The sequence below is a fragment of the Adiantum capillus-veneris genome, chromosome 5 (assembly GCF_014529385.1).
Source record: "Adiantum capillus-veneris isolate H3 chromosome 5, ASM1452938v2, whole genome shotgun sequence".
Lineage (NCBI taxonomy): Eukaryota > Viridiplantae > Streptophyta > Polypodiopsida > Polypodiales > Pteridaceae > Adiantum > Adiantum capillus-veneris.
The window spans coordinates 24,055,083-24,072,494 of NC_140935.1; the positions used below are offsets into that span (position 1 = coordinate 24,055,083).

The 17,412-nt window shown below is 41.4% G+C and overlaps 1 protein-coding gene across 2 annotated transcripts; it reads right to left on the reverse strand.

The window, feature by feature from the left end:
* Positions 1-2,626: 2,626 nt before the first annotated feature.
* LOC147457018 (uncharacterized) lies at positions 2,627-6,994 on the reverse strand. Of its 2 annotated transcripts, none has more exons than XM_086512062.1 (5): positions 6,811-6,994; positions 5,694-5,826; positions 5,433-5,568; positions 4,050-5,219; positions 2,627-3,961 (listed from the first exon to the last, which is right to left on the reverse strand). In XM_086512062.1, exons 1-5 carry the CDS (start codon positions 6,950-6,952, stop codon positions 3,410-3,412), a joined length of 2,133 nt encoding a protein of 710 aa, XP_086368188.1. In that variant the 5' UTR covers positions 6,953-6,994; the 3' UTR covers positions 2,627-3,409. The 2 variants fall into 2 exon arrangements, with proteins under 2 accessions (XP_086368188.1, XP_086368189.1); XM_086512063.1 differs by lacking the exon at positions 6,811-6,994 and adding an exon at positions 6,075-6,736.
* Between the last annotated feature and the right edge of the window lie 10,418 nt (positions 6,995-17,412).

A 17,412-nucleotide genomic window follows, 5' to 3' on the forward strand; every position in this document is an offset into this window, starting at 1 on the left:
TGCTTCAACCTTTGCCAATCCCTAATTCACCATGGGAGAGCATATACATGGATTTTATCTTTGGATTTCCTAAGTCTATCCATGGGAATACGGGAATATGGACGATAGTAGACGGGTTTAGCAAACAAGCTCATTTTATACCTGTCAAAAAGACTATTAAAGCCCATCAAATGGCAACCCTCTTCATTTCACAAATCTTCAAGTACCATGGCTGCCGATGTCCATAGTGTCGGATAGAGATCCTAGAATGATCAGTAATTTAGGGACAAGGCTAAACTTCTCTTCGGCCTATCATCCGCAAACGAATGGCCAAAGTGAAATAGCTAACCTAACAATTCTTGATCTACTAAAAGCCTATGTAACAGAAGTAGATCAAAGATCCCAATGGGAGAAGTACTTACCTTTAGTGGAGTATGCCTACAATAACACTATACATACTTCCACGGGAAAAGCACCTTTCGAGGTAATTGAGGGAAGATTAAAAACCCCTGCTACTTAAGGTACACGAAAAGACCTTCGCTGCAGATGAGTATAGCCGAGACCTACAAGAATCTTTCCAAAATATTAAGGATGCTATCTCTATCTCACAGCATATGCAAAAGGTTGTTGCTGATAAGCACACAAGAGCCCAAGCCTAGCTAGGTATGCGGTGCCTCTCGAGCAGAAGCTCATGGTGTTATTCATTGTATGAAAAAACACTGAAAAAGACTTTGTTTTCTTACATCAGAAAATTTATAAATCTTCTTGTGGATGTGGGGCATAGATTATCAGCATACATGGTGCCAGAGCTAGGAAACAATTGTAGTGGTTTTGCTACTGAAGATCAGGATTATTTAGGGAACGAGATCATCATTTGTTGAGGAGCTTTATTCTTGTAAATGTCGATCTAAAGCAACATCATTTCATATTTTCACACCCTGTTCTCTCCATTACTCCACAAGGCAATGAGATTTTAATGACTAAGTGTCCTGATGACAACTCATTCACCAATAACAAAAAAGTAAAAAGTAAAAATAATTATTTTTTTATCTTTCGACATTCAACAAAAAACCAAAAAGAAAATAGGTTTATTTTTCATAAGCGAAAAAGGGAGCTATCATGAAGGCATCGCGCATTTGGAGTAGTGAGCTAAAGCACAACTACGGTCTAATCAATCTGCTACCACACAAAAAACGAGAGGCATTCAATAGCAGATATACAAGGAACATGGTCTTTATTTTGTTTGATTTTTTTTAAATACCTCCTCTTTTTCATTAGCAAAAAGGAGAGGCATCACTCAGACCTTACCCCTTTGGGGCAAGCCAAAAAGACTAGTTTGGTGGAGGCTCATGATAGTACTCCTTAAGGACACCCAAGATATGCAAAGACCCTCAACGTGGTACGAAAAGCTTCTAGTGGATTGGGAAAAAAACAGATGTACTACGTTATGTTCGCCAATACTTGACAGGCCAAAGATTAAGGCAAAGAGAGTTAAGCTCCTTGGTAAACTTCAACCACTTAACATTCCCGAAATGAAGTGGCTGTCATTGGATTGCCTACGGTACAAAGAAGATATAATTCATTTATGGTGGTCGTTGTTGACCTACTCACTAAGGTTGCACATCTCATACCAGTCAAGACAATCTTTTCCGTCTCCGACATTGCACAACTATTTGTTAAAGAGATTTTCAAGTTTCATAGATAAGCAATCTCAATGTGAAGTTCACTTCAAATTGTTGGAATCTCTCTTTAAGGCAATTGGAATAGAATTAAATTTAAGTACGGCATACCATCCCCAATCAGATGAGCAAACAAAGTGAATCAACCAAGTCATCAAAGATACTCTCAGAGCTTATTGCGATAGGGAACCTAAACGATGGATTCAATTATTACCTCTAGTGAAGTATGATTATAATGCTTTACATCATCAGAGCCTTGGTATGATCCCATTTTGTCTCTTGTATGGTCAAGAATGTGTCTCCGCTCAACTTTTTAGATCCTACCATAAGAGTGGAAGCATTTAAGAGGATGCTCAAAGAAGTGGCAAACAAAACAAAGACCATCTGAAGGGATCTTCAAGCAACTCAAGATCGCCAAAAGCAATATACCGATGGTAAGAGATCTAAAAGAAGATTCAAGGTAGAGAAGTAACTAATCACTTAAGAAGTACAAGAAGCTTAACCAATGCTATTTGTCGTCCTTATGAGGTAATCTAGTGTACAAGTAGCTTACAGTTGAAGTTGCCAACTCATATCAAAGTTCACCGTATGTTCCACATAAACTTATTGAAACCCTACATTCCGAGTGATGGTCGATTGTACAAAAATTTCACCATTTAAGATTTATTTTACTATTTTGTAAGCAAATTAACAACATTGAACATTTAACTCACATCAAACTAATCATTTTTTTTTCAGCTGACAAAATAAACTCATCATCATATTGAACTTGTAAAAGAAAATTACCCCTCCAAAGCCTTGCCTTGCTTTCCCAAATGAAGAACATCCCTTCTCCTGTCATTAAATAAAAAAACTCGGACGAAGGCAATTTCTATATGATGATTTGTTTTCTTTTTTTTTTGGGGGGGGGGGGGGGCAAACCTTCGGGAGGTGGGGGTATGGAGGGGGAGGAGAGAGAGAGAGAGAGAGACTTCGAATCACAGTCAGAATTGTACATTTGGTAAATTCAATCAGCTTCTAACAAAGACCAACACTTTCACTCTTTAGATATTACAAATGGAATATACCCAACCTTAGCCCACCAATGTGGTGCTGCCAACTTGCCTGCCTTGTTCAAGGGCCCTTATGACTCCATAAGCTTAGACCCAGCAGCAGCATGTGCAAAGCAATGTTTCCTTGCTTTGTTGCTCAATGTATCACGATCGACAATATACAAGAAACATAACAATGGCATATTCTTCCCTTAAGTCTTCCACATTATTTGGAGTCAGAACGGTCAAGCACATCTGCATGTGGACAAGAAGTCTTTAAGGCATCACTTGCCTAGCCTTCAGCTACTCTGGAATGTCTCCGATTATGTGGAGTACCGATTTAAATGATGCTGCAAGCATCAAATATTGGGCTCCAACGACCTTGATCTGCTGAATTGAGTGATAGACACTTTCTTACTTGTCTATCTTTTCAAAGACAACAAAATCACACCTGTTACATCATGTCCAAACCGAGCATTTGGCGCCCTTCCAACGCAAAAGCTATATCCAAAATGGATTTCCCATGGACAGTGAATAACTAGTCTAGTGAAGTTACTGTAAGTACATCCACAATAGAATTGCTGATACACAGAACTGTTGAACATGCTTCTGATTTCAATGGACCAAATAATCATCCATCATACTTGCTTAGGCACCAATGTATAAGCCAAGCAACCAAACACATGCATATGACCAATGGCTTCTTCCCATGCCAAGCCTTTATAATACCTTAAGATTTCCATTTCCTGGGCTATCAATATGTGACTCTGCATCTGCAGGATGCAAACTAGCCCTCAGACTAGCTCTGCATTTCTCATTTAGCTTCTGCAACCGAATTTTCATATTGCAAAGATCACAATTCGCTGGCACACAACCATGTCGGCAGACGAGACATAATTCAGAGCTTGCTAAATTCTCGAGATCCTGATTTGCTTCGGGGGTACTTTGTGTTATGGATTCAGGAGTTCCATCCTTGTACTCTGGACTACCCAGCCAGCTATGCATATGAGGATTCTTAACCACAGAAGATAAGGAGTCTGCAGGCGAAGCTTTGCTCCCTGCCTCACTAGTAGTAAACTCTTCACCTAGCTCACTGCCTTCGGGATCGCGTACTATGCTCATACTATAATCTGAGCTCGCATTACTGCTCGTTGCCATTGGAGAGCTATTCATAAGACCTCGCATCCCAGCAGGCCTTACACTGTAAAGTGATGAAGTAGGTGTATTGCGCACGATTGAGCGAAGCCCAGTGGTTGAGGTTTGTCGTGGCTCCTGCAAGAACGAGCACAGAGTTTAGCTCACAAAGTGAAAGGTAAGTTGTAGCCATAGTCATACCAGCACAATATATCAGATGCATTACCATGTGTCGCATGGGAAGCTCAGTGGATTTTCTAGGCGTACTCCTCCCGAACCCAGTATTATCCCTGTTGGCTGTAGGAGTTCCAGGCCGGGCCGCATGCTTAATTTGAGACATAGAAAGGGCAGTTTCAGGAGAGAGAGATGACGGGAAAGGCTTTCTGGAAGGAATCATTTTGTCAACTACCTTGGTGCCTTTGACAACACTCTCACTTGGGCTTCTGTCAAACCTACCACTACTCCTCATCATTGGAGAGCCCATAGAGCTCTGTCTCTCTCCCGTAAGAGATGAAAAGGTACCTGCACGGCCTCTTGCAGCCATGGGAGAAGATGGACGTCTTGCTGGTGCATCATGTGCCTTTTCAGATTGCAAGTCTGAGAGTGCACGCAGACTTGTTGCTACACCGTTGCCTGTTGATGCTGTTCCTGGCCTTGATGTACTGACAGAGGCACCCCTAGAGTTCGAAGATGGCCGTGCAGGAAGGCTTGTTCTGAGATTTGGAGGTGGTTCTAATGAGAAACCAGGGATATCTGACAACTGCTGCCATGCATTTGGCTTAATTGTGGGTGAGCTACCTCTGGAGGAAGGCGTACTTCTAGAGGGTACAGGCCTTTGCTTGGTTATGGAGGATGACCTTGTAGCAGCGGCAGAAACTGATTGAGGCTGCGCTTGGGGAGTTATTGGTCTGCGCAGAGGCGTAGTAGAGTGTGATGGGACATTGCCTTTTGATGCTGATGAGGAAGACATCGCATTATTTTCTGTGTTTCTAGAGAATGGAGTGATCGTGGCTCTATTTGAGGGCGTCGAGGGGCGTGATGCAGGTGTTGGAGCGGCCCTCGATCTGTTGGTGGGTGTTTCAGGACGATGCATTGGTGCCGATGCAGGAGCTTTGGGTCTGCTAGTGGGTGTTGTTGGGCGAGAGGCAGGTGTTGAAGAGGTTGCAGATCTCTTTGTAGGTGTAGTAGGCCGAGACGTGGGCCTTGAACCTGGTGCAGCAGGAGTCCTTCTAGCAGTCATATTATTGGCCGTCAAAGATGAGCCTGCCGTCACTGCAGAATTCGACCTAATCATGCCATTCCTTCCACTCCTCATTCCCGGATCAGGCCTCATTGAGAACAGGGTTCCATTAGATCCCTCCCTTTTCATGATAGGCTCTGATTTAAAACTGGACAACTGCAAGAGGACTGAAAATTATGCCCTGTTTCCTTTTCTTCAGCAAACATACATACAATAAGTGATTGGATGCAAGCACAGGTCGATATCAATATGCACTTGCTTTTGTACATGCCAACATAGCGTAAGGTCAAAAGTGGAAAAATGCATCTTCTCTGTACGAATTGTGTTCACGTTGCATGGCAAACAGAACAAACTACGAAAGTGGCTTACCCGTGATGTCTTTATGGCAGCTAAGGATCGAACTAGATTGGGTAACACTGCATGGGATAAGAAGTCTTCACCATAAGCAGGTGAAGTGTGGAGGTCTGGGGGGTTCATAAGGGGAGTGCCGGGAGGTGTCAAGAGCCTGCAAAAAGGAGCCAAAAGCACCACATATATGGCATGGCAGAAGCATCATCAACTACTCGATTCAAATCAACAGAATTCAATCTCACATAAAACAGAAATAAAATGCTGGCCGCGACAGCTTACCAGTCATAGTCATTTTTGCCTAAATCTGTCGTTAGAAGGTCGTCCCCAGTTTTGTTACTTTTGAGGGCAGCAATGCTTACTGTTGCTGCAGACGAAGCCATGTGGTAGGGTTTGGAAGATCCTGTTAATTTCACTACCACCCAAGAACAAGCAACACAACTCAGAAGTCAGGAGAAACCATCAAATCAGAAGCTCTTGACACATGTAAGAAACCCTTGACACACAAATTAGGATGTTAACTTAAAATGAAAAATGCGGGTGCGTGAGTGGGCAGGTGAACGACACTCAGTGTGTGTGTGTGTGGGTTGGGGGGGGGGGGGGGGGGGGGGGGGGGGGGGGGGGGGGGGGGTTAGACGTAAAACATTTGCAGAAGCTCCTCACCTATGGAACTTTGGTCGGCAGATCTCAGAAAAGTAACATTGGATTACACCCACTTTCAGAAAAGTAAGCACAAAAGGTGAAGTGGTGAATTACCCATCACCAAAACACAGAGAGGAGGTCCTCGCGGGCCGTGGGTATGGAGAACTCAAAGATAAGAGCAAAAGGGGAAAGAAAGCTTTATGCACGAAGCCGTAGAGAGAGAGAGAGAGAGAGAGAGGCACACTCTCACAGACACGCAGACAGGCACACAGAGACGTAAAACCCTCCCTTTCACCATTGCACACACAAAGCAGCAGCCTTGCTGGTAAAGACCGCATGTGAGAACCTAAAAAAGCTCCATAAATGCAGATAAAAGCGAAGGAAGGCATCTTCCTAGTACACAAACCGAAGTTGCGGGGACCATTAACTTACTGCAGCTTTGTAAGGGACAAGCTAGCATGCCTGCATTGTCAGATTAAGCCCTAATTAAGCAGCACGATTAGCAAGCACACAATCGAAGCAAGTCGGGAATCGGGATGCACCAGCAGAAAAGGAGGGAGCTCTTGACCCCCCAAGAACCGGCAGTTGTACACAGAGAAGAGACTAAAGAGACACAGAGAGAGAGAGAGAGAGAGAGAGAGAGAGAGAGAGAGAGAGAGAGAGATTGTGTGTGTGTGTGTGTGTGTGTGTGCGCGCGCGCGAGCGCGTTTGGAGCTCCATAACAGCACAGCAGAGAGCAAACATGAAGAGCACTTACCAAAGGAGAGCTCGTCATGCCCATTACTCATCAGAGGATGCACGGCATTGCTCTTCCTGTCGCCCTCCTTCTTATGCATGTCATGGAAGAGGGCCAACTCCTCGTCTCTCTCCCCGCGACTCATCAGAGCCCTCCTCTGCATCGCGCGTGGGGGGCCGGGGGGGGGGGGGGGGGGGGGGGGGGGGGCACAGAAGAGAGAGAGAGAGAGTGTGTGCGTGAGTGGGAGTGTGTGTGTGTGTGTGTACACTCGTACACAGTGCGTGCGCGCGCGCGCGCGAGACAGAAGAGTGAGTAGTAGGTATGTACAATGGGCGAAACCTTCTAGCTAATAAGATATGATCATGTGTTCTCACCCAGTTAAAAGGACAAACAACAGCAACTTCTTCCTGCAAGCAACATCCATCTATCCAGGGATGGGCCACAGTTTATGTATTCAGTCCAAGAGAGCATGTGTGAAGGAGTTTTCCTCACTCTGCTTAGCCTACATTGCTTAAATGTGAAGGACTTTTGACTCTCTCTTTCATGCTTGTACATGCTATATCATGGGTGGGGGAGAAAGATAGAGAGAGTATCCCAACTCACAAGTCCTTGTCTCTCTCTCTCTCTCTCTCTCTCTCTCTCACTCTCAAGTGCATGTCTCCTTGTATTGTTGCTTACACTTTCCTCCCCTATCCACTCTACTTAAGCATATAATGGACACTATAGAGTGGACGGATGGAGAATGTGTCCGCATGTCAATAGGAAAGTGCTCTCTTCTTTGTCATAGTGAAGAGCTGGTTGCCAACGAAGAAGAATAGAAGGGAGGATATGGACATATTTGTTATCTTGCCATCTCAAACGTTATGGCTACACCCTCACAGAGATTCAATCCGTTTGTGTTGCTCAATTAGAGCACGAGCATGAGCTCCTTATGAAGTTTTAGTTGGAAAAAAACTATGTTGTTTTTGGATGTTTGTAGGTGTGTACTTCAAAGGTGTGTCCATACAATCATCTCCCCGCCCCACCTTTTGTGAAAGCAAAGCAACCTCCTCTAGCAATATTTGTGTGTATGTGGGTGTGTGAAGGAAAAGGAGGCGGTGGGGGGGGTGTTCCAATGACATTGTTCTCTCTCTTTGCCCAAACTTAAGTCAGGGACCATACTCACACTTTTGTAAAAGCAAAGCAACCTCTACTCTTTGTTGGCAACCATTTATGAAAGAGAGATATAAGAGTGGGTTGAAAGCATACCATCTACCAACACTCTTGGTCAAATTAGACATAAGATTGGGTTGAAAGCATACCATCTACCAACAGTGGTTCAATTCAACAAAAGTGGCTTCAAAGCTTGCAAGGTGCAATGCACTTCGAGAAAGAAATCCCATAGAGAGTCTCTCAAGGCTTGTAAATATGCAACAATCTTTAAGAGAGAAATTCCATACATGTGGGCTCTTCAAATGTATTGCTATTGGTATAAAAAGACTAATCCTCCCCTCGTGACCACTTTAGGGGTCATTAATTTGCACTAGTCTGTATGCACCGCCATCGCTGGATGCACCTCTCTCTCTCTCTCTCTCTCTCTCTCTCTCTCTCTCTCTCTCTCTCTCTCTCTCTCTCTCTCTCTCTCTCTCTCTCTCTCTCTCTCTCGTCTCGTCTCGTCTCGCATCTCGTCAGGCTGCTCTCAATGCACACTGACCTGAACGCAAGAGAGTTTGACATGTGGGAGGAGGGGCCTGCCGGAATCCCTCGCCCCCTTATATATAGTATAGAAGATGCTCAAAATCTTTTAAAAGCTTCATTGTAAAAGGAAAGGGCTAAGTGGTTTGATTTGCAGCTCATGTGCACCTTGTTTTCTCTCTCCATCTCTTTGCTCTCTTGAGTCTCAGAGTCTCCCTCTTCATCTAACAAGGAATAGCTCAAGACCCTCTACACTCTACGTTGTCCTTGTACTAATGTGTTGTGATCTTTGTGCAGTTCCTTATTGGTTGCTCCAAGGATTTATTTATTGCTACAATGACAAGCTTTGTTCTCATTGAGTTCCACTAATGGAGGAGGGTTTCAACATAACTAATGGCAATGAGTGGGACTCCTATTGCCTCTGGTAGCAACAACTTGGAAGTATATATAAAAACGAAGAGTATACGTTAAAGCCAACCTTAGAGCCATGGCCTATCAGCTCTAGCTTTCTCTCTTTTTTAGCCTTTGACTTAGGTATTAACCTATACAACCCTTGAGAACCTTGGAGGCGCCATGCATTGAGAGCCTTCTAGAACCATGAATAGACTTAGCTTAAATGTCTCCTGGATTTTCCAACATCATTGCCTTGAAGCCCCACCTCCAAAATTGTTGATAATAGATGAAGTCTTCGTACACGAAGAGACTCTTTCTTCCTCATTTCCCAACGCCCTCTCGTGCCTTGAAACGAGTAAGAGCTAAGCTAAATTACTCCTATGGTGCGGGTTGCAAATAACGGGATACGCTCAACGTCAACAAAAGCTCATCCACTTAGTCATTCAATTTTTTTCCTAAGACGGCAATGTAATTCACAAACCTGGACAAAATCTGATGGTATTGGAGCAGCTTTGTACTCAATCAGTAGCTAGATATCCGAAGTCCACCACATTTTTGTGATATTATCTCTTTCTAGCTTGAATACCCAATTTTAACCCTGGGTATATAAGCCAAAACATTGTAATTATTGGGGATCGAATTACTATTGAGCTTATCTAGTGAATAGCATGCCTACATTTGCGTGTTCACTACTCATTGTACGGGTAAGCATTGCTAATGAAACTTCTTGTGTTGCTTCCTCTCACTCTTAGCATTGTGTACATGTCTAATGTGTTGTGTTTGAGTGTGTGTGTGTGTGTGTGTGTGTGTGTGTGTGTGTGCGCGCGCGTGCGCGACGCAATGAGGGCTTTTAGCTCTAGGTCCGTCTTGTGTGTTTATTTGATCTTTGTGAGTTGTTAATGGTGTTTGAAGTGAAACTAAGCTTGGACATAGGTAAGTAGGCCTTAGGAGAAGCCAAACGACCCCATCATTCGTCATTTTTTGTGAAGGTAAGAGATGGAAATGGTCACTGTTGCTCACCTACCCGACAATGACTTTTGCTGGCTTTGTTGTTGGGAACCTATTGCCTATGGCCTAGAGATCCCTAATCTCAATTTTCATGTCATTAGAGTTCATTTGACACAGTAACGATCATTAGACTGAGAGATAGACCACACGGGAGACTTGAAGTGTTTTCCCCTTAGTTGCTTCCTGACTTGAGAGTGACACCTTTCTCCTCAATGCATTGTTGTTAGGACATTGCATTCGACGTTTCCATGCACTAGTTGGGTCAGCTAAATCCTCAGATTGACATATTTTATGCTGGTTTGAGTTCTCACTAGGCTACTCCATCCGATCACGGTGGTCCACCAACATTGGCCCCTTTGTCAGGGACGTAGGACTTACACTAGCGGGAGGAGGTCATAGTGAGGTTCTTCTTTACCCAGTGCTTGAGTGTTATAGTTCATTACATTTACCTTTAAGGAGGAGAGTCAGTGAGGCATGTTGATTTATCAAGTGGATCAAGGAGTCGTGCGTTCTCTTTTGGTTGCCTTTTTGGTTAGGACTACCTTACTTGTGGGTTTTTAGTGCATTGTGCTTTGAGTCCGCGCTTTAGGTCTTGTTATAGTTGTGTTTAGTAGGTGGTTGCAGCAATGAGTTATGATTAGATTCATAAATTCTGTTATCCTTTACCCCGCTATCACTTTATTTTATACCGTTTTAATTTGCTTTATATTCTGTTACTTTATTGTTCTAGATTAGAAATAGGAGTAGTATTTAGGTTAAGACTTAGTTTTGGTGCTGCATAGATCAACCTAAGTTGCTTGTGAATGCCATATTGTGACTTTTAATAGTTAGAAATGTGCATAACTTGAGAATGGGACGTATGAATTGAGAAAATCTTATTTGTGCACTTGCATATATCTTAAAAGGACATATCTGAAAATTTTTGTTGTTGTTTGAATCATCAGCTCTGAGTTAGAGTATATTTTTTATTATTGGGCTAAGTTGGACTTAAAAATGTGGACAGAGGTCAATAAGTGGTCATTTTAAGTGATACAGGGTGTCATCGAGAAGCCCTAGAGGTAAGGAACATACAGAAATTGAATGGACAAGAAACACACACTTGTGGTAGCTATCGCAATTGCTGCCACCTGAGACATTTTCATCTCTAGAACATACCAGGAGGATCCTCAAGTCCTGTACTTGCCAAATCCACTTTCCACAGGTCAGAAAAGTTTAGAAATTGGGTAGAACAGATCAAAATTGGCTATGTGAACCAGACTTGGAGAAACAGAGTGCCTTTTGATAGGTCAAACTTCAAATTTTAAGATCACCCATAGGAATAAAAGACTCTACGAGGGATGGGGAATCTGCAGGTAGTGTCAGAATTCAAAAATCATACCAATGGCACCAACCGCGATTGCTGTCATATGTGTCAGACTAGGACCCATTTGATTCCTAGCAATACAAGGATCCCAAATATATCTTCTTTGAATCATCCGGACCAATAAAAGGCCCTATAGTCACCCAAAAATGAAAGTCTAAAGAATTTTTTTATAATTGGAACGAGTATAAATGATCCAAATAGAGGAACATCAACTCGCAAGACCAGCCTGGAATTACGGAAGGAGAACCTCTAGGAGTGGAACCCTTGCCACATCCAAGACCAGAAAGAGCTCATTGAGGAAGATTGGGAGACCCTATACCTAGGTTTGTAGATCACCACAGGATCCAACCATCCCAGGTCCAGAAGTTGGTAAACAAGAATCAAAGACCCTAGGGACCACATGGCAACCTTTGTGCGCGTAATCAGAGTTAAGGAAGTCATAGACTTTCCAATGCAGTTCACAAGATATGGACTAACTCTTAAAGAGGACATTGTTACCTGTTCGATTCCATAGAACGTAGGGATTTTGAGTCAATTGCAGAAGTGTTTGACGAGTTTATCGAGGAATTCTCTCAAAGAGGAATAGCTCATAACACCGTCTCGCAAATCCATAAATTCGTCATAAAATAGCTAGCCCTCCCTAGAGACTTGGTTGACATAGGGCCACATACACTGCTATGTACAAGAATTAGTGGATCAAGATACTCTCTACCCAGTAGCTAGTGTACAAACCTAGTTTGTTTTCCATAAATGCTATGCTCACATACAAAAAAATCACTAAAACTCAACATAGGTAAGTAACCAAAACATGCTAGACTCTTCATTCCATTTTGGTTCATACGACCTAGCTGGCTATGCCAGAACTCGATAGACAATGGCTCGACTATAGAGATAAAATCATCTCTACATAAGATACATGCTACAAAAAAAAAGATACATGTTCTATGGAGGATGTTGCACGTTCTAGTAATTGTGCTCCTATTGCTCATGTTGTTTTAACCACAAAAGCTAAACAACCTCATTGGGATAGTAGAGATGTGCAAGCGCATGCATTGATTGCGATGTCTGGCAAGCGCACCATTACTACTCACATTTTTTAACAAAAACAACAAAACAAGCTTGGGACATTTTAGTTGGCATATGTGCAAGTTGCAATGAGGTAAAAATACCATACTTGCGCACACAGCTAGCATCATGCATCAGAAAGATGAAATGGACATTTTCCTTGCTAAAATCAAAGATATCAATGAGAAACTTATTGTCATAGGTGGATTCATTCCCAACCTTTCAAAGATATCAATGAGCAACTTATTTTTCTAGTTGAATTCATTCCTGATCTTTCACTTGTACATACCGCCTTAGATGCATTACTAAATCTATATCAAAAAATTTCTTCAACTTTGAGGCTTGTTGTACAGAGCAATAATAATGATATTAAGTTTGATGGGTTGTTCATTTTTGTTGTTATAAGAGCCTATGTCAAGGAAAACCAGGGTGGCTAAAAAATGTGCTATGATTAGTCTTTTGTTGTTGCACAAAGAAGAGGTAGCAATAATAATGATACTACTTTCAATGTTCCTTCTTCAGGTAGCAAACCATCTACAAAAAACATCTCCCATAACAACAGTGAATCTAGTAAATCTGCTGAGAAGGGAAATAAATCGTTGCGTTGCACCTATTGCAGAGCTATTGATCATTTAATAAAGCAATGTCTTAAGATAAAGGCTAAAGATGTAAGAAAGAAATTGAATCTTCTTCAAATGCAGCTATTGTAGAATCTATAAATTCTTACAAAATAGGCTTTTAGTACATAGTGCCAATATGACCTACCCATGATGTATGCATGATTGAGGCTGTAGATTCACACGTAGGGTAATTTGACAGTGGTGCTACAAAATACATTACATCTCATCGTGACTTGTTCATATCTCTTGATGATGTTGGCAATGGGAATATTGTCACTTGTGCCAATGCCTCTTATCTAGTTTAGGGATTCGGGAAGATTATAATTGCCCCCTTTGGAGGCACTATCTAAGAATGTTCGTGAAGGCTGTATTTTGGAGAAAATACAACATTTTAAGCTTCCAAAAGATGGCTCAATGTGGGCTACTTGCAAGTTGTAGCTTGTTTGTAGTGATGTTTGTGGCTCGATGCGCACTCATTATTTTAATAACAATTTGTACTTCATGAATTTCGTTTGGATTATACATGGGTACATCCATTTAAGCTAGTCTATTGTTTATGTGCTTCAAACAATTTTATTTTTTACTGAAATGTATCCGACTATACTTCATTGGTCCAAATGCGTCATATGCTAATTTGAGGCTGATTTGAATGCCACATTTGGGACATTGAATTTGGAGCTTTTTCATCATTATGGGCATTCGATTTAAGCAGTGTTTTGAGGGTATTGCATTATTTCAGGCAAAGTATGTGCAAGCTTTGCTAAGTAGATTTGGACTTGATTATTGCAAGCCAATTGCCACTCCTATGGAGATCGGATTGAAGTTAAGTCTGCATGATGTTGGAGATCCTGTAAAAGCTATCCTCTACCCAAAAATTGTTGGTTGCCTCATTTATGTATACAATACAAGACCAAACATTCAGTTTGCAGTCTTGCAAGTGAGAAAATTTATGCATGGATCAGGGTCTAAGAATTAGCAGGTACTTAAGAGGATCTTTCCCTACTTTGAGTGGTACTATACATCTTGGGTTATTTTATCCCAAGGGGGATCATTGTCACCAAATTTACATGCTTTTTCTAACTAAGTTTGGGCTAGTTGCTATGGCACACGTGTCCACGAGTGGTTTTTGTTTCATTTTTGGTAGTTCATGCAACCTATAGTGGCCACCTCTAGTTGTGAGGGTGAATACTGGGTAGCTTTACAACCTATGATTGACCATGTGTGGCTCAAACACCTTATGGATGATTTGGGAGTTGGTGGATAGGAGTCTGACACTCTCATCTAAACTGATAATTAGAGCGCATTGGCAATTGCAAGGAACTCAATCTTTCATGCTTTCACAAAGCACATTAAGGTGCATTATCACTATATCAGGGAGAGACTCTCAGCTGAAGAGATCAACTTGGCTTATGTGCTGACATAAGACAATCTTGTGGATCTGTTTACAAAGGCATTACCTCATGAGAAGTTTGAAGCTTTTTGCAAAGCTTTGGGCTTGCTTTCTTCCTTTGTGGTATGATCATGTCCATAGAGCATGGCACATTCCTATACTCTTATGTGCCAATTCTCATTCACTGCATCTCTCCCAAAATGTATATGGTAGTGATGTGTGCAAACACACATAGGACCGTCAGGATACTTTTTTCCCTCACTAGGAGGTTTTCTCCCGCCATGCTTTGCATCTACACCCATTGCTTGCGTGAGCATTCCTGTAACGCTAACTTCAACACGGTCTATTGAATATCAAGCTCTTTGCTAGCTTGAGTACATGTTTGACATTATGTAGCATAAAATTTGTGCCATTATTCCACACCAATTGGATGTCTCCAACACTAACTATATCAAGCATATAAGAGTTTCCAAGATTCACTATGCCTTGAGTATTTTCATAACTAGAAAACCAATCTCTATGTAGTGTAACATAGAAGCTTACACCAGAATCAATGACCCAATTGTGTGCAAGAGTAGCATCATGTGCTCAAGAGCATCCATGCTAAGATCCTTTGTGAATAACACAATGTCTAAAACATCGATCTTGGGATACCCAACCATGTTGATCTCCTCAAGCTTAGCCTTGCCCTCTGTGTTCGTGTTAGACTTTTTACTATCACGAGACTTTTTGTCTTGTTGTGGTGCTCCACAATCCTTGTTCATATGCCCCTCCTTATGGAAATAATAGGAGTCAACATTGTGCATGGAACCATGAGACTTGCTACAATAATTCTTGTGATCCTTAGACTTGTCAAGATCATAAGTGCAACCTCGTTGCTTCTTTGAGCTAGCAATATATCCATCACCACTTTTAGAAGGTTCGATAGATTTCTTGTGAATCTTCTTCAATGAGAAAACTACCAAGTACATCATCATAGACTAGCTTGCCATTACGTGTAGAGTTACTTATGGCTATGTAGAAAGTATCCCATGAAGAAGGTAGAGAGCATAACAAGAAGATAGATTTCACCTCTTCATCAAAATTGAGTCCCTATGACATCAACTAACGAAAGCCACCTTCTTCCATACAAAGCTCAAATGGCTTCTCCATCAAGTAAACCTTATTTCTTGCACTCTTGATCTCATATGTAATGCATAATTTATCCCATAGTTTTTTAAAGTAGCTTCACTAATGATAGTGAAATACACTAACTCTACATGATGTAAAAAAATAGTGGATTTAGCTTTGGCATCAAGTAACTTCCACAATTGTAGCCATCACCCTTTTGACACTCAAACTGTGGCTCCAATTCACCTTTCTAGTTCAAGACATCCCAAATTTTCTCTTTCCACATGAAAAATTTTATGCCATCAAACTTCTGGATGTTATATATATCTTTCTCAGAAGAAGAGGCCAATTACAAGAGGTAAACACTATGGCAAGAAGACCAAAAGACTATGGTGATAATTTGGTCTTGCTTTGTTAGCAGTGACATACACTTTATGTATGTTGAGTTGTGAATACTAGCATTGTATATAGTTGTGGAGCAATTTTTGGTACATATGACAATCCCAATCATTTTTTAGAATTGATTAGAAGATGGTCATTACTGAGCTTGACCATAGTTCAATCTGTTGAGCCTTTGGAGGGTCGTGGTGAGGTTTTATTGAGGTAGGGGTTTGTTGAATTTTGAGATCCTTTCAATGACATAGGCTTGTTGGAGCACCCTTTTTTGAGGCCTTATCATAGGTGAGGACTAGCTGCATTTGATTCCATGTTGGTGGTCTATTTAGTTTAGTGATCAATTTATGCACATAACTAGTCAATCATACTCTTTATGTATCAACCTTTGATTTTGAGATCATTTTCTTTCATTTTCAGTTTAGATTTTGCTCAAAGTATGGGAGAAACTCTGCATGATTTATCATCCGTTTTTTTGTTTGTTTCTAGGCACAAAAGCATATGCAAAGCAACAAAAGACATGCAAGTACCAATATAGGGTGCCTTGGTATGCGAAGCTTCATGTCTCACTTCATGTATAGAGTGATAAATTGCAAAGAGTCAGTGGGACTTGTTTACTATATGTGCACACTCATTGTAGCATGCAGCGGCAAAGCTTGGCTTTTGCCGTCACTTTTTTTTTCCTAGTAGCAATTCCATTCTATTGAGTGATATTTAGCACTCTATACTTGTGTATTTTGCCATGACTAGCCAAAAATGCATTCAACTCTTTTGACAAATATTTCCCCCTTAGTCAAAACAAAGGGTGCCCAAAATGGAGGATACTTTCTCGGCATGAACAAAGATTGCTTGAAGCACATAAAAGCCTTTGACTTTTCCTTAAATTGATATATCCACGAATGCTTTGAATAATCATCAATGAAATTGACGTATGCATTTACCACAAATGGCAATGAGGACAAGTTACATCTTGCCAATACCCTGCAGAATACCATTCTTGAGAACCACAAATGGCAATGAGGACAAGTTACATCTTGCCAATACCCTGCAGAATACCATTCTTTCCCAAAATTTATCTATTGTGTATTGTTGTGATCCTCCTAAATACGGGATAGGGTGTATTACGCATGTAACACATGTCACTATATCTTTGTCTTTCACTAATAATGAAGGCACCTTTTAAAGGGTTATAGATTACCTCTCTCTCTCTCTCATGCCATACTTAGGCAACCAATAATCATGTTTAAATACCCCCATGCAATGCAACTACAATTCTTTAAGAGAAGATCATTCCTTTGTACTATGTGTTTTCTACCTTTTGATTGAATTCTCACCTCCATCATCCATGTATCCTCGAATGGAAAAAACAAGCTTGAGGATAAATCTCCTCAATGAGTCTTTCTTCTAGCCCATAAGTTGTGAAGATTATGGAGAATCTAATCCCATTGTTGTCTTTTTAAATGCTTAGTTTGAAATATCACATATCTCCTCGTAAAGATGCGGAACAATGGAGCATAGTCCCCTAAGACAGGTGATGCACCTCACTACAAAATTTGAATGGCAAGTTTGATATTCTACTATTTCAAAGCAGCATGGTTTTGTGCCTA

Excerpts from the sequence above, each read along its gene's own strand:
- LOC147457018 (XM_086512062.1), bottom strand. The coding sequence starts at position 6,952 with ATGCAGAGGAGGGCTCTGATGAGTCGCGGGGAGAGAGACGAGGAGTTG. Across the intron at positions 5,827-6,810 it reads GCATGACGAGCTCTCCTTTG|TGAAATTAACAGGATCTTCC; the intron begins GTAAGTGCTCTT and ends CTTGGGTGGTAG. Across the intron at positions 3,962-4,049 it reads AGCTTCCCATGCGACACATG|GAGCCACGACAAACCTCAAC; the intron begins GTAATGCATCTG and ends TCGTTCTTGCAG.